Source organism: Rattus norvegicus, chromosome 5 (genome assembly GCF_021556685.1).
Source record: "Rattus norvegicus strain SHRSP/BbbUtx chromosome 5, alternate assembly SHRSP_T2T, whole genome shotgun sequence".
Classification (NCBI taxonomy): Eukaryota; Metazoa; Chordata; class Mammalia; order Rodentia; family Muridae; genus Rattus; species Rattus norvegicus.
This window is the reverse complement of record NC_141538.1, coordinates 172,520,605-172,539,227: the sequence shown is the minus strand read 5'-3', so window position 1 is coordinate 172,539,227 and position 18,623 is coordinate 172,520,605. Positions and strand designations below refer to the sequence as shown.

Sequence of the window (18,623 nt, the reverse complement as noted above, 5' to 3'; positions counted from 1 at the left end):
CAGAACAGCTGGAACCCTCAATGAGTCTGCCTTGCCCCAGGACCCGGGCAGATTGGAAAGGCCTATGGCCCTTGTGCCCTCTTATTCCACAGTCAAGAGAATCCTGAACACTTCTGCACCTTCCTTTTTACAGTCTGCCAGGTTGCTCTAGGAATGAAGGATCCTGAGGAGCTTGAGCATAGGCAGGTGAAAAGACCACAGTCAGTGGCCACAGTTGGCTTACTGGGTTACTCTCAGATTATTAGATATGGTGGGTTTATTAGATATGCCAGGTTGCTCTAGGAATGAAGGATCCTGAGGAGCTTGAGCATAGGCAGGTGAAAAGACCACAGTCAGTGGCCACAGTTGGCTTACTGGGTTACTCTCAGATTATTAGATATGGTGGGTTTATTAGATATGCCAGGTTGCTCTAGGAATGAAGGATCCTGAGGAGCTTGAGCATAGGCAGGTGAAAAGACCACAGTCAGTGGCCACAGTTGGCTTACTGGGTTACTCTCAGATTATTAGATATGGGTTTATTAGATATGGTGTCAAGTATACACAAAACATCAGGCCTGGGATATTGCATATATCACCGGAGCTCCTTGGGGCTTGGCAGCCAAGCACAGCAGTGGTTTTGCTAAACAAATCCACTGTTCTCTCCCCTGGACTCAGTACATCTGTGGCTCCAGCCCTGCACACACCTTCTATTGCCTCTGCTGGAAACTTCTACCATGCCGGGTTTGGCTATCTTGGGCCTCAGTCTGGCTGCTTTCCTGGAGCTTGGGATGGGGTCCTCTTTGTGTCTGTCACAGCAATTCAAGGCACAAGGGGACTATATATTGGGTGGACTATTTCCCCTGGGCACAACTGAGGAGGCCACTCTCAACCAGAGAACACAGCCCAACGGCATCCTATGTACCAGGTATGGAGACTAGCAGCTAGGGTGGGAGTGAGCCAAAGCTTGGCAGCCTTGGATCTATGGTACTCCTACTCTGGGGATGAGGTGGTGACCACCTGCAATTTCCATGTGGTCTCAGGTTCTCGCCCCTTGGTTTGTTCCTGGCCATGGCTATGAAGATGGCTGTAGAGGAGATCAACAATGGATCTGCCTTGCTCCCTGGGCTGCGACTGGGCTATGACCTGTTTGACACATGCTCAGAGCCAGTGGTCACCATGAAGCCCAGCCTCATGTTCATGGCCAAGGTGGGAAGTCAAAGCATTGCTGCCTACTGCAACTACACACAGTACCAACCCCGTGTGCTGGCTGTCATTGGTCCCCACTCATCAGAGCTTGCCCTCATTACAGGCAAGTTCTTCAGCTTCTTCCTCATGCCACAGGTGAGTGAGCCAACTTCCCCTGTGTTCCTTCAACCAACTGCACCCATTAAGCTCTCATATCAGGAAGTGCTTCTTGATCACCACAGGTCAGCTATAGTGCCAGCATGGATCGGCTAAGTGACCGGGAAACATTTCCATCCTTCTTCCGCACAGTGCCCAGTGACCGGGTGCAGCTGCAGGCCGTTGTGACACTGTTGCAGAATTTCAGCTGGAACTGGGTGGCTGCCTTAGGTAGTGATGATGACTATGGCCGGGAAGGTCTGAGCATCTTTTCTGGTCTGGCCAACTCACGAGGTATCTGCATTGCACACGAGGGCCTGGTGCCACAACATGACACTAGTGGCCAACAATTGGGCAAGGTGGTGGATGTGCTACGCCAAGTGAACCAAAGCAAAGTACAGGTGGTGGTGCTGTTTGCATCTGCCCGTGCTGTCTACTCCCTTTTTAGCTACAGCATCCTTCATGACCTCTCACCCAAGGTATGGGTGGCCAGTGAGTCCTGGCTGACCTCTGACCTGGTCATGACACTTCCCAATATTGCCCGTGTGGGCACTGTTCTTGGGTTTCTGCAGCGCGGTGCCCTACTGCCTGAATTTTCCCATTATGTGGAGACTCGCCTTGCCCTAGCTGCTGACCCAACATTCTGTGCCTCCCTGAAAGCTGAGTTGGATCTGGAGGAGCGCGTGATGGGGCCACGCTGTTCACAATGTGACTACATCATGCTACAGAACCTGTCATCTGGGCTGATGCAGAACCTATCAGCTGGGCAGTTGCACCACCAAATATTTGCAACCTATGCAGCTGTGTACAGTGTGGCTCAGGCCCTTCACAACACCCTGCAGTGCAATGTCTCACATTGCCACACATCAGAGCCTGTTCAACCCTGGCAGGTAAGGGTGGGGTTTTTGCTGGGTTTTGCCTGCTCCTGCAGGAACACTGAACCAGGCAGAGCCAAATCCTGTCATGACTGGAGAGGCTCATGGGTCAGCCTTACCCTGACTCCACTCCACAGCTCCTGGAGAACATGTACAATATGAGTTTCCGTGCTCGAGACTTGACACTGCAGTTTGATGCCAAAGGGAGTGTAGACATGGAATATGACCTGAAGATGTGGGTGTGGCAGAGCCCTACACCTGTACTACATACTGTAGGCACCTTCAACGGCACCCTTCAGCTGCAGCACTCGAAAATGTATTGGCCAGGCAACCAGGTAAGAACAAGACAGGCAAAAGGCATGGTGGGTAGAAGCCAGTGCTAGCTAAGCGAAGCCTAACCCAAGGCTCCATGTCCAGGTGCCAGTCTCCCAGTGCTCCCGGCAGTGCAAAGATGGCCAGGTGCGCAGAGTAAAGGGCTTTCATTCCTGCTGCTATGACTGTGTGGACTGCAAGGCAGGGAGCTACCGGAAGCATCCAGGTGAACCATCTTCCCTAGATATTCTGCACAGCTGGGCTGGGGGACAGAAGCACGCCAATCTGGCAAGCCCCCTTCCCCAGGGCTAATGTTGAGGCAATTACTGTGGGGGACTGGCTGGGGAGTTCTGTCTCCCATCACCAACCCCCACATTGCCTTTCTTTCACCACTACAGATGACTTCACCTGTACTCCATGTGGCAAGGATCAGTGGTCCCCAGAAAAAAGCACAACCTGCTTACCTCGCAGGCCCAAGTTTCTGGCTTGGGGGGAGCCAGCTGTGCTGTCACTTCTCCTGCTGCTTTGCCTGGTGCTGGGCCTGACACTGGCTGCCCTGGGGCTCTTTGTCCACTACTGGGACAGCCCTCTTGTTCAGGCCTCAGGTGGGTCACTGTTCTGCTTTGGCCTGATCTGCCTAGGCCTCTTCTGCCTCAGTGTCCTTCTGTTCCCAGGACGACCACGCTCTGCCAGCTGCCTTGCCCAACAACCAATGGCTCACCTCCCTCTCACAGGCTGCCTGAGCACACTCTTCCTGCAAGCAGCCGAGATCTTTGTGGAGTCTGAGCTGCCACTGAGTTGGGCAAACTGGCTCTGCAGCTACCTTCGGGGCCCCTGGGCTTGGCTGGTGGTACTGCTGGCCACTCTTGTGGAGGCTGCACTATGTGCCTGGTACTTGATGGCTTTCCCTCCAGAGGTGGTGACAGATTGGCAGGTGCTGCCCACGGAGGTACTGGAACACTGCCGCATGCGTTCCTGGGTCAGCCTGGGCTTGGTGCACATCACCAATGCAGTGTTAGCTTTCCTCTGCTTTCTGGGCACTTTCCTGGTACAGAGCCAGCCTGGTCGCTATAACCGTGCCCGTGGCCTCACCTTCGCCATGCTAGCTTATTTCATCATCTGGGTCTCTTTTGTGCCCCTCCTGGCTAATGTGCAGGTGGCCTACCAGCCAGCTGTGCAGATGGGTGCTATCTTATTCTGTGCCCTGGGCATCCTGGCCACCTTCCACCTGCCCAAATGCTATGTACTTCTGTGGCTGCCAGAGCTCAACACCCAGGAGTTCTTCCTGGGAAGGAGCCCCAAGGAAGCATCAGATGGGAATAGTGGTAGTAGTGAGGCAACTCGGGGACACAGTGAATGACCCCTGATCCAATGACCTTACCTTTAGTGAACCCAGCCCTACCAGAGATCTCCTAAGCCATCAAACCCCAAACAGTACTTCAACCATAGACTTGAGACACTGAACATAAACTCGGACTCCATTGGCCTTAGTCCTACAGTGACACCCCCACACACTGAAGGCCTGCTGAGCACAAGATGGACCCTATGAGCCCACCTACCCCTCAAAGGCAAGATCATCCTTGATCCTGTTATGCCTACCTAAGGCCTCCCCAGGTGACCAGGCTCTATGATCTTAGAAAACGACCCACAAAAGGTTCTTTGGGACTACATAGCCATACTTTGAACCTAGGAATTCCCCAGGCAGACAGACCCTGGGAGGTCAGAAAGTACTACTTGCCTGAACATGCCAGGCGGGGGCCTCATCAGTGCCCTGTCCAGGCATCCCAGGAATAGAAGGCTGGGCATGTATAGGTATTGGGACAGAGCAAGAAAGACAGCAGGCAGAGCACACTCAGGAGGGAGGCAACATCCAGTCTTCTCCATTCCTGGCTGAGCCCTAGCCTGGAGGAGAAAACCGGGTCGCCACCAGCACCTTGGACAGAGCATACACAGGGGTACGGGTCAGCACCACGGCCAGCACCAGCCACCCAGGACCCCTGGAATCAGCTTCTAGTACCAAGGACAGAAAAGTTGCCTGCAAGGCCCCTTACTGGCCAGCACCAGGGACAGAGCCACATGACTAAGCGGCAAGGGACAAGGGTATCTTCCATCTCCAGGCAGGATCAGACCTGGGTCAGTTCTGGACTGGCCCCCACACCTGAATCCGGAAGCAGCTTAGCTGGAGAAAAGAAAAATAAGCCACACATCAGTCCCATAAAATTAAACGCTTTTTTTAGTGTTTAAAATAGCATTTACACAGAAGCAGCATTTACACAGAAGCAGCTCTATGTGAACTACCCAGTCGCTCAGACTTCTTGACACAGTGTCTCGTGTAGATGTGTGGGGCTGCTGTGCCGAGATGGCAGTGGCACATGCTGATGGGCAGCCACCAGGAGAACAGTGACAGGACAGGACCCCACATCTTCAGCTCTTGTGTTCACTCTCACCCGCCATTGAGACTAAGACAGTAGATAAGTGCCAGGCCTCTCTCCTGTCTTCCCTACTAGCCATCCTCCACATACCTTCAACACAAACTGTGCTGTCATGTGCCGAGTTGCAGGTGAGGAAAGGAGCGTGCAAACTGCCCCACTGGGTGACCAGCTGCCGCCCTTGGAGCAGGCAAGCTAGCAATAAATAAGTAAGTTAGACCCCACCTGGGCAGCCAGAGAGGTTTGAGGGCTCTGTCTAACCCCTCAAGAACCCCACCTTGGCCTGACAGGTGAGGCCCATAAACTTAGTGACAGTCAGCCTGTGCCCCTGTGCAGTTCTGGGAGACTTTGGGGAAAGGGGTGACAGAGCCCAAGAGAGCCTTTCTTGTCCTAAATGGAGGTCACTTCCAAAAAAGGAACCAGGAGGTGGTCCCTGAGATCTGTGCTGAGGACTTAAAGACAGAGATGTCTCCTTACAAGACTACAGATACTTGAGCTGCACCACCACCAGCAGCCCCAAGAGCAGACAAAATATCAAGCTGATATCTTGGTCGTATGGCTGCCCTCAGCCCTTCTTCTGTTGCCTGCTCCCTCTGCCCTGGCCCAGACCCTACGACTGACCTATCCTGGCCGGCCACCACTAAGGCAAGCCCATAGAGCTCCTGGCACAGCAGGAACACAGACTCTCGCCACAGGCAGCACTGAAGACACTGGTTGATCATCACATGATGTCCACAAAGAACTCACAGGGGTTTCCCATGGCCTTTTGGAAGGACTGGCGGCTACCTGTAAGTTCTGGAGGAACAGCAGCCAGCTCCCGGACAGGTGGCCCTCCAGGTGGCCCACCCACTACTGCATAGGCCTTGGTAAGGGGGTGCAGTGGAGGGAGCCCTGGGGCAACAGCTGAAGCCTGACTTCGAGGGCTACTGCCACGGCTAAGCTGGCTGACAGGCCGCTCCCACCAGCCAGTGCTACCAGACCCACTTGGTACTGTGTGGTCTGATTCACTGCCACTACCCCCAGCTCCAGTTGCCCGGCGCTCCTCTCGGCCTGGGGTCCGATGGCTGCTCCTTGTGGACCCACTGCTCTTGCTCCCTAGGAAAAGGGAAGGGGCAACAGAGTCAGCACTAGGTCTGGCCATATCCAGGACCACCAGCTGCTCCCAGACAGCCAGGGCAGGATCTGGTGAGTCTGGGGATGGTAGGGGAATGGCAGCCATGCAGATACCAGGAACAGCTGAGAGGCGAGAAGCTAGGGGCAGTGGCAGACAGCGGGGACAATAGGGCCCAGCTTGGCACCCCACACCTAACCCCAATGCTTGAACCCAGGGCTAATGTTAGAGCTGAGAAACTAAGAAACCAGTGAAGGCCCTGTGTGCCCAGCATTCCCAATAGCCATCCTGGGCTCACCACCCGAAGACCCACTGTCCACCCAACCCAGGACCCTGGTCAGCTAATTTGCTTAGCCCCTGTCCTGAAAGTAAACACGTGCTGGCTGGGGACATGCTGAGAGGGACACAGGGGGACCTGGCTTACCGGCCCGAGGGTCCACTCTGCTAGTCCTTCAGTCTAAGGCTTGCTCAGCACAAAGCAAGGGATAGCACAAGTCACACACCAGTCCAGTGCCCACCAATGGCTAATAGGACTATTTTGGGCCAAGCTGAGCCTAGGTACATGCAATGGCCTGTCCAGGGTCAGTAGTCACTCGATAGCTTCCCCCTGGGCATCGCCACCCTCTGGCCCAACCTCTCCTGATTCTTTCTCTGGACCCTGTAGCACAGCTGCTGGCCTAACTGTGCCCCACTCTGCCTAAAACCTCCACTTCAGGCCATCTCTTCCTCAGGGACACCAACCCTTCAAGGTCTTTAAGATCTCTGGGATATGCCTTAATGGCATTGTTCGATATTCTTGTCTGGCACTCTGTTGGGATGCAGGCACCATAACTGATAAAGCCCATTCTCCCCATAACCTGGGGCCTAGACAGTGCCCCCACTTGATGCCCGTGGATACTCTCATCCTCATTCTTGCCACAGCATCTCCTGGCCTCTTGCCTCCACCACCTAGCACACCAAGCCCGTTCCCACCAGGCAGTCTTTCTATTTCCTAAAGGCTTCTACCCACAGAACCACACTGAGTACCCACATCAGCCCCTCCCTGTCCCACATGCTGACTCTTGAGATGGGACCCACCAGGACCCAAACACACAGCAGGAGCACAGAGGGAAGCATCAGGGCCAGGCAGAGCCAAGGAGTGGGAGTGGGAGGAGGGGTTGGCATGACTCTCACCTTCACTCTGCTGACTCCCAGCACTGCCACTGCCATAGCTGAAGCCAGGGTCCTGGTAAGCAGGTGGGAAGCAGGGCGGGGGTCCTGGGTACTGGTAGGGATAGCCTTGACCCAAGGGCCAGGGTACAGATGGGTGGGGCAGTGGGGCCAGTGTGTCCTGATCTGAGGCTCCACTGGAGCCACTGTTGAGGTTCAGGGATGCGAGGTCTGGCGGGAAGGGAGTGGAAGGGTAAGTGAGGGCAAATGGATGAGCCCCACAATAATCCCTACCCGATAACCCTTACTCACTGCTGCACAGGTCACCAAAGACATAGTAGCACTGCTCAGAGAAAGTGATCTTGTTCACCGTGTGCCGCAGGAAACCATGCTTCAGCATGCTGCTGGCATACTTCCTCGCCTCCCTTCGCTCCTTGAAGCCCTCCACGTGTGTGTACAGCCAGTCCACCACATCCGCCCCTGGCCATAGGCCCATGAAAGTCAGGGTAGCTGAGCCCTGGGAAGCTACACCAGAATGAAGAACAGACTGGGTCCTTCCCACACAGCCAGGGACTCACCAATGACAGCATTGGCAATGGTGATCTTAAGCCACATGCGGTCCCGGATCTCCAGTCCCGAGTCTGGCAACTGCATGACGCGGACAATGGCACTCATGTCACTCTTCACAGTCAGTGGTGCCTCCTCAAGCTCTGCAAAGCACACTTCTCTGAGCCCAGGCTCACAGAGTGAACCGCCATGGGGTTGGGAGCAGGGGGCAGGATCAAACCTCTATCTTCTACTCTCGGGAGGTTATCTCTCATCAAAACTTGAGCCACAGTCCAAGTACACACGGGCAAGCCAGCCCCTGCCCCTCCCCCACAGACACCTCCCTGGACAGCTCAAGCTGTTAGTTATGTTAGGTAGCAGAAAAGCAAAGCAGAAGCTACCATGTCCTCCCAATCCTCAGCACAGGACTGGCAGGACCCTTCAATGTATGCAGACGACCAGCATGGCCGGGCTGTGAGAGATGCGTACATGTATCTTGGTGTACACATTTGTGAAGGTGTTGGAGACAAACATCAATGGACCCTGGAACAGCTCCAATGAGCACTAAAGCTCAAAGCTGGAGCTGACCCTTGTCCTTTAGCCTCAGTTTCCTGGAGGGCTCTTGTGAGTTGCCACTTACGTGGGGCGCCAGGCACTGAGCTGGTTAGTGAGGAAGAGCTGGTGCGTGTGATGGCGCTGGAGCAGGGACTCGTACCATAGCGGGGCAGAGCACCGGTCAGTGCTGCTGTGTGGGACAGCCAGGCAGCCGGGTCGATGGGTCGCACTGGGTCAGCTGCATAGTTACCACATGGCAACAGATGACAAGTGACAGTAAGTGGGGGACAGCAAGAAAGACCCCCAGACTGGGCCTAGGAACCCCACCCTACCCCACCTTTCCATGGGGTCGCTCACCCCTTGGGATGGTGAAGTAGCTCCGAGGGGTTGGGTCCCAGCACTTGGCCACTGTGAGACTGATGGGCCTACAGAGTTCAGCAGACCACATCGTAGGTGAGGCCCGCACAGCCCCTCCCATGCCATGCCACCCCCACCCCCACATGGAGCCCCCCTCACCCCGTCTGGGATACGATCTCCCGAAGCACCCGCACGGCATCATCGTTGCTCATGTTCTCAAAGTTGACATCATTCACCTATGGGGTTTGTGGGGTCAGGGATTGGTGGTGGGATGTGGGTCCATCTTGTCCCCACAGTCCCCACATGGCTCCCACCTGCAGCAACATGTCGCCTGGCTCAATGCGGCCATCAGCAGCCACAGCCCCGCCCTTCATGATGGATCCAATGTAGATGCCGCCATCACCCCGGTCGTTGCTCTGGCCCACGATGCTGATGCCCAGGAAGTGGTGCCTCTCTGCAGGAGGGGCCATGAGCAGGCCCCAAAAGCTCCCAAGGCCTGTACCCACCCCCCACCAAGCACCCACAGCCCACAAGGCCTCACCCATGTTGAGAGTGACGGTGATGATGTTCAGGGACATGGTAGAGTCGGTGATGCTGCTGAAGGAGGATGCCTGTGGAGGGACCCAATGAGGGGCTGTGTGGGCACCACTCAGAGCAGACACCCCACCCACCTGCTGCCTACCCGGTCTGTCTGCCTCAAGCGCTGCTTCCGACGACGGCATTTGTGCTTACGAATTAGCCGAGAGGAGGTACTCTGCTCTGTAGAGCTGCTCAGCCTGAGGCAGGAGACCAGAGGAGTCAGAAAAGTACAAGGCAACATATGTATAACCAATCAGTACTCTTAACCTTAAATCTCCAGCACATACTGACATACATGTGCGAGTGCCACCTACCGGCTCGTGTTGTCCTCCTCATCTGAGTCAATAAAGCTGCTAGATTCAAGCTCACTGCTCAGTACAGTGGACGCACTGTCTGGAGGTAGTCCCAGCTCCCGCCGCCGGTCCCCTCTTGGGTGCCCATTGGTCCGGGCAGCTGTGGGGACAACAGGGTGGGAACTGATTGTGGGACTTCAGTGGTCACAGAATGAAGGTGGCCTCTACATTTCAAAACTTATGCAGTGACTCTGGGACCACAGGGGCTAGGAGTACCAAGTTGGGACTCTACCCAAGGATCACTGCTTGAAAGAATATGTGGGATATTTCTAGGGGTTTGGAGGGATACCAAGGGACACCAAGGGAAGTCTGGGCTCCAGATCTGGGCAGGCGCAGCCACAGTACCCTCATCACGGTTTCGACGTCGGGCTCGCTCCCGCCGGTGACTGACCATTGACTCTGTGCCTGTCTCATTGTCCATTCCATCTCGGCTACTGGCAACATTTGGACTGCATAGATGAGAAGTGGGTGAAATTGGGCAGACCGGTTTGCTGGTAGCCAGTACCTCAAATGATTCCTAGTCCCCAAACCCACAGGCAGGACCCTAGTTCTAGAAGGTGCCTCCCACCCAACTGTAGGCCCCTCCTCTGTTGTCAGCTTCACTCTTCCCAGGTGGGCCTTGGGTAGCAAGGATCCAGCAATGGTAGATCTCTGCCCCCGATAGGGGCCTTACTGGAAGGAGGGGGGCCTGGAGTCCCCAATGCCGCCTGTCCTCTCAAGGGGTGGGGGCAGGTCCGTGTGGCTGTCAGTGCCCTGGGACCCTGCATCCGAGTGAGCGCCCTCAGCCAGGACCAGCTGTGAAAGAAGAGCGAGGCCTTGGATGGCCATATGCTTCAAGACCACCCCCATAAGCACCCAGCTGCCGCCTACCTTTGTCCTTTACTTCTCCCAGGAAGATCCCACCTGTATCATTCTGGTGGGGCCACCTATAGACTCACCCAGGAAACCACACGGCCATTGAAGCAGGGCAACTTGGCATTGTCGTCGAAGATCTCCTCCTTCACCACCCTGTGGTCAAACAAGGCCCTGATGTCACCTCACCTGGATCCATGGAGGATGCTAAGAGACATCTCCCACCCTTGGACCTAGCAATAGAGCATCTGTCAGGCCAAAGATGTCACTGAGGGTTTATCTAACACATTCTCTGCTTAGGGACTCTGCGGCTCTCCACCGGACCCAAACTCCTGACCCTCAGCACTGGAGTAGACAGATGTAGAGGATTCATGACAGGACATCCTAGAGCTCTTGTCCACTTCCAGAGCCAGCCTCTAGCCCTTGGCGGGTCAGACAAGGTTAAGGGTTCCCGGGAAAGTCCCTAATTCTTCAGCTTCCTTGGTCCCGGGATTTATATCAGACCTGTCTCTAGCTATGTATGCCTGCTCATGAAAACCCAAAACCCTCACAACATATGATACTTGAAGCTCGTTTGGGAACTCTTCTCGGCCTCCAAATTTTAGGGAGAGTAGCTCTACCTATCCAGGAGCTTGGCACAGCCCACGGCTCGTCTCTGCCCATTACCCCAAATCCTACCGTGTACCACAAAAGCTCCAATTCTAATTAGTTCCAGAAGAGTCTCCTACTCTGACATTCAGACTGGGCCACACAGGAACAGCATTTTGTATGCCCTGCTTAAATTAGGCCACTGACTCCTGTCCTTGTCTTCCCAGCACGTACCCTCTGTGCCTCTCTGGAACACTCACAGGCCCTAGTCAATATGATGTGCATCTCATGGTGCTCCATGCCCTTGGGCCCCTGAAGTCCCCTAGCCCAGAGAGGGTCTGCACTTTCTGGTACAAGGTACAAGGACAGCCAACCCCTTCTATAGATGTGAGGGTCAGAAGGATACTAGCTCCTGCTGCCCTCAAAACCATCTAGAGAGACAAAGTGGACCTCATGCACAAGATCAGCCCCCAACTATCAGGGAATTTGGTTGGCTTCTATCTGAGGACCTTAGAAACAGAACTAGCCAAGCCCTGGCTGTACCTACTGACCACAGCCATCTCTGTTTGTCTTCATGCTGCCTCCCTGGTCAGATGGGCTAGAAGAGAGCCAAGCTTGCCCAAGCAAGATATAAAGGGTCAGGGAATGAGAACTGGGAAGGAAGCCAGAAAGCCTGGGGTCAGTGTTCAAAAAGGCATGGACAGCAGCCAGGACAGGTTGGAGGGGGCAGCTGGGAACAGGCTTCCACCTATCTCCTCAGGCCCTAAAATCTCCCCTCCCTTACCTTCACCCCAGCACTCAGCTACGCCAAGCACAGTGGGATTTTCCACACCTAAAACTCGAATTGAGTGGAGCTGGAAAACCAGACTGGTCCTGGAAATGCACCTGGCAGGAAGCAGGCTTGTGGCTTAATGGGCCCAATGCCAGGGGCAGGGCCACCTCTGCCTGTTGCTCCAGAACCACTGGGCAACAGTAGACGGCAGGAAGCACAAGCAGAGCAACGTCCCATCCTATCTAGAGAGTAAGGCCTTTGTCCGCCCACTTGCTAGGGACCTAGGGCTGCGCTGGTGGCAGAGGCTGGACAGTCTGAAAGTGAAAGTACATCCCAACCACTTTTCTGACCTTACTGTTGCTTCCATGTGCCCATGAGAGTTCTGAATCAATGAAGCGGGGCCCCAGCAGCAGACAGAATCACTTCTCAGGACTCCCTTGATATCTATTTCCCCTCAGGACCCCCTTGATATCTATTTCCCCGATTACAAGTTACAGCCCTGTAGCTTGCTCCATTTACAAGGCACCCACAAGAGAGGCTGTCATCACAGGAAGACCCGGGACTGCTCCAGGGTGGGATAAAGTTTCTCTGGAGGATGACAGGGCTCTGCCTGTAGCAGCTGGTACACCAGAGTCCACAAAAAGCCTGCTATCTTTGAGTAACCTAAAAGCAACAGAAACCCAGACAGGAATCCTCCCCTTAGCCCCCAACCTTGACCCCAAGTGGATTCTCCAAAAGCCTTTCCCATTGGCACACCCAAGCTCCAACCCTCCCTGACTCACCTATGGAGAAATAGATGAGCAATTCCTAGCACCCACAATAGGGCCTGTCCGGCTCCCCAAACAAGCACTGTAACCCATCCAGCCCAACCAGAGCCTACTCAGTCAGACCCTTAAGGTAATATGGCCAGCTTGAGGACTTTGTGCCTCCCAAACCCTAGCAAGACACACCTCTAGGGTTCAAGGCCCTGCTTCTTAGCCCTCCCGGCCTCAGCAACCCAAGTCCTGCTTTCTAACTAGGTGTCAGGGCAAGAAGACAGACCAAAGGGAAAGGTACTGAGAGGATAGTGTTTGCCCCAGATCCTAGGGCTAACCCTGGTCCTTTCCCACACTTGGCTAGGCAAAGGGCAAACATCACAATGCCCACAGTAGAGGCAGGAATGGATAAAGGTATGTGATGCTACCCACAGCTGTGGTATAGCCTCCTGGGCACTGTATAACAAGAACAGAATGAGGCACAACCAAACCTCCCTATCACCCTGAGCCTTGTGTCTATCCTCTCACGAGGAAGGCTCACCTCAATGTGACTACACAGTGACTCGGGGCACCCCTTCGGGCATTTTGCCCCAACCTTAGAATTCCTTAGAGATCCTTGTGGCCCTTGGGCTCTACCAGCCAACCCCAGTGATCCACCTCAAGGAGAAATCTGCTCTAAATAGGTCCTTTGGAGCCCTGCACAGCTTGGCCGAAAAGGACCCAAGGTTTCAGGAGGTTACATTAACACACAGACTACCTCTTTAGTGATCCAGCCCTGAGATAGCCCCATTCCAATTCCCATACACACAGAGCCAGAGACTGGAGGAGCAAGTAAGCACAGGTCATGGAGATATCTTGAGCTTCACAGGTCCTCTGTATGCTCCCAGGAGTAAGGATTCAACTCCTACCAAGGATTGGTGTGGGCTGGGCTCTTAGCCTAAGGAGTTTTACTACCCATGAACTTGAACTGGCAGGTGTACATAGGCCCCTGACGATAGCTGGACACTCTTCTACCAACTCATCCCATGGGGCATGGAGCCCCAGAACATCGAGTCCTTCCCCACAGCTCAGGAAATGCATTGTAATTACCTAGACTCTCATAATAAATACTAGGGAGAGGCATGGAACACAGAGAGGCTAAGTCACTGACCCCTGGCAGCTCGACCAGGGCACAGAGAACCCTCAGAACATTTGTCAATGTGCAGAGGACCCCAAAGCCCCGGGCTCCCAGCCCTTACCCTTGCCTGCCTCCCTCCAGCTCAGAGAGCTCTTTCTCCGAGATGAGGCTGGGGGCAACTGGCAGGCAGATGAACTCAGTATCACATCAGGCAAGCTGGTATCAGCAGTACATTCCTAGTAGCAAGGACCAAGAAACAAATGTACTCACTCCTCTATCATAGACTAGACCCCTCCATTGTCACCAGACCAAACACCAGACACTTCCACGGGGCTCACAAGAACCCAGAACTCCTGCTACTACTAAGCCTTGGGTTCTAGGGTCAGAACCACCATGAGCTGCATGCAAGCGGGCACAGAATAGACCTTTACCTTGTTGGCTAGAGAAACACACTGGGAATTGAGCCTGACCCAGGACAGACTCTGCTTTTTACGAAGTAGCCAGCTTTGGTTTGGAGCTAGACTCACTAGAGTACTCCTCACAGACTCTAGTTGGTGGCCAACCCGAGGCCACTTGCCCAGCTCAGCCAACCTTACTCAGCCAACATTAAGTTACTTTCTCTTGGTATCCTTGAAGCTCTGTAAGTGGAACTCAGGCAAGGAAAGGAGGGATGCAGTTGGGACAAGGCATGGCCCCTTATCTAAGCTCCCAAGTCTACTAAACCATCAGAGCACCAGGTCAGAGTCAGGATGAGGTCTACTGACAAGCTGTTTGTCTCTCTGTGTCATCCCTAGCCCAGAGTCTACCTCTAAGTTGCTCTGCCTCCTAGTTCTTCTACACACCCCGGACACCCAGCTTGTATCTCTGGGCTCTCTGCTAGCTCCAGACCCCATGTCCCAGCCATTTCAAACCCACCCAGAGGAACTACTCCTGCTTCAGAACACGTATCTGCTGCCCCATCTCCTTAGCCAGGGCACCTGCGGGTCCTCCAAACCTGCCACAGGCACAGATAATGGGGAACCTATGTGAGCTGATGCTGGATTACTGCTCTTGGCACACCCTACCCAACATGGATATCAGAGTAGAGGGACAGGCATCCTCAGGAGACACCCAAAGTGTAGAGAAGAAAGCAACCCAGGTCTGCTCCTTACCACTTGCACCCCAGGGTGTTACAAGTTTGTGAGAACATTTGTGACTTTGGTCACACACACACACACACACACACACACACACACACACAAACACAAAATGCACCAATACTTAGACCCAGAAATACCCTGTCCCTGAGATTAGAGACCACAGAGGTGGCCCAGCCAGGAGAGTCAGGGAAGACCAACCTCCAGAGCAAGGCAACTCCAGCCTCCAGGCAATTGGGGAGCACACCAGCCTGTGGTTGGGGCGCAAGGACTGGGTAGGCAAAGAGAGTTTAGTTATCCAAATCAGGTTCAGTACTGACTAGACGCCCAGGGTCAGAAAGAGTTCGGAGCTTGACCTAACCCCATGGACCACCCAGGGACCCTACAACCATGGAATCCAGAAAATAGCCTCAATGTCAAAGCCCTGAGATGCAGCCACACACAAGGGCACCAAGCACACCTGCTCTACCCACAGGGCCTAAGCATGCTATCCTGCCTCCCCACCCCCAAACACTGCCAAGCCATGGACTCAAGTTTCTGTGGCTATGCCCTGTCAGGCCTCTGTTGCACTGCCAGTCCCTGGCTCACTGTCTCAGAAGCCCAGCTTAGCTCAAATAGGAAGTCCCTTCTCCTGAGACAGCCACCACAGCCATTCAGCTAGGAAACACACTACTAGAAGCTGACTCAAGTCAGGAGATAACCTGAGCACCTCCCAGGAATGCAAATGTTGTGTGGTTTGGAAAGGACAGAGGCACAGGAGCCAGGAACCAAGGGGGCAGGGTACACCGAATGTAGCTTCTTGGTTTCCAGTGACCCTTGACCTCTGCCTTGCCACAGGGACTCTAGAGGGGCCAGGAAAGAGTCTGTTTTCAGGCTTCAGAACTTTTCTAAGCTCCAGAAAACATATGGGTGCCTATGACCCACGTATTCCACATTACCCCATCTCAAGTGGAGGATCCACTGGGTGCTAGGAGCCACAAACCCCCCAATCCTTCTCCTTGATCCCACCCCTAATAAACTGCACACCCTCCAAGAGTAGCCCTGAGCCCCGGGTTTCCACCCATAGATGAAGAATTCATCAGGCCCTGGGCTTAACCAGACAGAAGGAAGGTGGCTTTGAGAGTGGCCTTCAGCACCCAACTTGGACCAGCTAGGCACAGGAGCACCACCGAAGAGTGATCAGAAAGCCTGGGCCCTCGCCTGTCCATCAGAAAGAACTGTCTGGCCTACCTAGAGGGTAGTCAAGGGCTCGGATCCCCAGCTTGCCACAGACAGGGTCACCGAGGCGCAGAGACTCTACCTACACCTGCTGTAGATGCGCAGCAGGGTTGCCGGCGACAGGGGCGCTCTCTGACGTCCCCAGACCCGAAAGCCCAGCCGGCGCAGACAGGTGCCAGCTCATGCCCGCGCGGGGGCCCAGCAGCCACCACACACTCGCGGGAGACGGCCAGCACCCCTGCCCAGGCCGTGCGGCCCACTGACCCGAAGTCCTGGTCCATAGACTTGAAGAAGAATTTGTAGGCGTGCACCGGCCGGTTGCTGAGCACGTTCTTGAAGTCTGCCAGCGTGACGCGCTCGGGAGCTACGGGCAGCTTGACCAGGTACGGCGTCTCCTCCTCGTCCATGTGGTAAATGATTTTGGTCTCCGCCATGGCGCGGCGGGGGCGACGCGGAACCCGCGCAGCGTCAGGGCCCGGCTCACCTCTCGGACGCGGGGCGCCCTCCCAAACCGCCGGCCCGCGCCCCGCCCGGCCGCCCCGCGGCCCCTTTGCGCGTCCGCCCCTCCCGGTCCCGGCTCGCACCCGTTCCCCGCCTGTTGCCCCGCGGCCCGCGGCCGCCCATCCGCTGCGGCCCCGGAGCGGGCGCGAGGGAAAGCAGTTCAGAGGGCTACTGCGGCCCGCCGCCCCCTCGGGCTGTTCAAGAACCGCCTGGTGGGGTTGAGCGCTCGGCCGCCGGAGGGCGCTTCAGGGCCGGTGACGTCACTGGTCGCCCGCAGCGCGGGCGGGGCGGGACTGCGCACGCGCAGAACGGGTCCGGCGGGGCTGGGCTACAGCGTGCACACGGGCGGGGCAACCGGGGTGGGACTGGGAGGGCTCCGGAGGCCTGGCTTGTTGGGTCTCTCTGAGCATTGGCTTCGGGTGGGGTTCTGAGTTCCCTTAGCCAAGAGCCAAAGCCCTACCCAGCGCTCGCCCAGATTCCCAACAGACTGCAATCCTTGGGGCATCTGGGTCTGAGGTTTGTGAGCAGATGGGCACGCTTGACCCCAGAAAGACAGAGGGACCCTAGAAAGGTCGCTCCCCTTGAGCCAATAAGATCTGCCAGGGAGCAAAGAAGTGTCGTACTGCTGGGCCGGTCCTGATTGTCCTACCCAATCCCAGAGTCTCCTAGATGTCCAGAATGCGGAGACACTGGCCACTTTGGCGACTTCGGGCGCCCCACAAGAATCTGAAGATACCTATACCTATCCCAAACAGCAAGAGCCTCTCTGTGCCCCCACGCCAATCCTGAGCTCAGCTCTTATGCCGACTGCCTTGTCCCATCAGATCTCCAAGAAATCGAAGTGGTGACACAGGTATACATACACACAGATGTCCAGGCAAGGCCCAGGCTCCAACTGAAGCCAAAGGAATTTTCGCTCTGGACACTGTAGATCGAACCAGCCAGGTGTCTTCCACAGACCAAGGAAGACAGGGCAGCTCCTCACTCCAGGATGGCCTAAGGCCATTAGAGGGAGTCTTAATGGCCATTAAGAAGAACGGGGAGGGGGGTGGCGGGAATATGATACTGATCCGTGATGGAGAAAAGGGGGTGCCTGTTGTGACCTTGGACCATATCCCAAACACTAAGCCAGCACAAGGAAAGATTCCCACCACTGCCTGGAGGACCCAGAGGTAGGCATTGAATGCATATACTGACCTTCCTTGAATCTCTACAGAAGTAACCTGAAGAAATCAGGAAAGATGGCCTCAGAGGGTCTGCCCAAGGAAGAAGGAAGACAGTCCCTTTTCTGAGTGCCCCTCAGACACAAGCTTCTATTGGTCTATTAGTCAGAAGCACTCAAATAAAGCAGTCCCCATAGCCCAGATGCCCTTGATTCCTACCTGACACCCCAAATTATAGAAGGAATTAGAAGCTAGAGGCTTGGTAGGAGTCATGGTTCTGATGCTGATGGGGGCAGTTTGGGTCACTGTAGAAGAGACTGATGGGATGTCAGAGCCTGTTCCTTTCCAGAAGTGACTTTGTCCAGTAGCAGTGTGACCTCTGATGGGATCAGAGGCCACTAGTGTGAGAGATACATCCTCAAGCCACACCTCAACAGGTTACTGAGGTCCTGTGAGTAACTGACATCCTTTCCTGTCCTCACTATTCTTGGACCAATGAGACGGTGCCTTCTGCAGTGTCTGATCATTTGAGTTTGAACCCCAGGACCCAAATAGTGCAGTCTGAAGGAAGGAGAGAATGAATTGTTATCACCTGACCTCCACATCCGTGCCATTCATTTATCTATATTCACACGATATGAATGAAAAAATTAATAAAGCAGGATGTAATGACATGTGCCTTTAATCTAATCCCAGGGTTAAGGACAGAGGCAAGTGGATCTCTATGAGTCCTAAACCTAGCCAGGGCTATCTAGTGAGACCTAGAAAATAAATGAATAAATAAATAAATAAATAAATACTCTCTATTGAAAAAAAGGAATCAGTAAAGGTGCTTGCTTACCCATAACCCATATTGTTTAAGGAGAAAATCAACTCCTGAACATGTTTTTTTGTTTGTTTTTCCATTTTTTCAGGACAGGGTTTCTCTATGTAGC

General features: G+C 54.6%; 2 protein-coding genes across 7 annotated transcripts; one reads left to right on the top strand and one right to left on the bottom strand.

The window, feature by feature from the left end:
• The first annotated feature begins 696 nt into the window (after nucleotides 1-696).
• Tas1r3 (taste 1 receptor member 3) lies at nucleotides 697-5,336 on the top strand. 2 transcript variants are annotated; one of them, NM_130818.2, is made up of 6 exons: nucleotides 697-904; nucleotides 1,020-1,320; nucleotides 1,407-2,210; nucleotides 2,333-2,530; nucleotides 2,613-2,733; nucleotides 2,906-4,753. In NM_130818.2, exons 1-6 carry the CDS (start codon nucleotides 714-716, stop codon nucleotides 3,865-3,867), a joined length of 2,577 nt encoding a protein of 858 aa, NP_570831.1. In that variant the 5' UTR covers nucleotides 697-713; the 3' UTR covers nucleotides 3,868-4,753. The 2 variants fall into 2 exon arrangements, with proteins under 2 accessions (NP_570831.1, XP_087516329.1); XM_087660203.1 differs by lacking the exons at nucleotides 697-904; nucleotides 2,613-2,733 and having other exon boundaries at nucleotides 958-1,320; nucleotides 2,906-5,336.
• On the bottom strand, nucleotides 4,723-16,736 carry Dvl1 (dishevelled segment polarity protein 1). 5 transcript variants are annotated; one of them, XM_087551356.1, is made up of 16 exons: nucleotides 16,289-16,736; nucleotides 10,525-10,594; nucleotides 10,260-10,381; nucleotides 9,932-10,035; nucleotides 9,548-9,686; nucleotides 9,337-9,430; nucleotides 9,196-9,265; nucleotides 8,969-9,108; nucleotides 8,814-8,890; nucleotides 8,655-8,722; nucleotides 8,383-8,535; nucleotides 7,775-7,906; nucleotides 7,509-7,676; nucleotides 7,221-7,427; nucleotides 6,472-6,510; nucleotides 4,723-6,031 (listed from the first exon to the last, which is right to left on the bottom strand). In XM_087551356.1, the coding sequence occupies exons 1-15, from the start codon at nucleotides 16,456-16,458 to the stop codon at nucleotides 6,500-6,502; spliced, it is 1,725 nt and encodes a 574-aa protein (XP_087407482.1). In that variant the 5' UTR covers nucleotides 16,459-16,736; the 3' UTR covers nucleotides 4,723-6,031; nucleotides 6,472-6,499.
• Nucleotides 16,737-18,623: the final 1,887 nt, after the last annotated feature.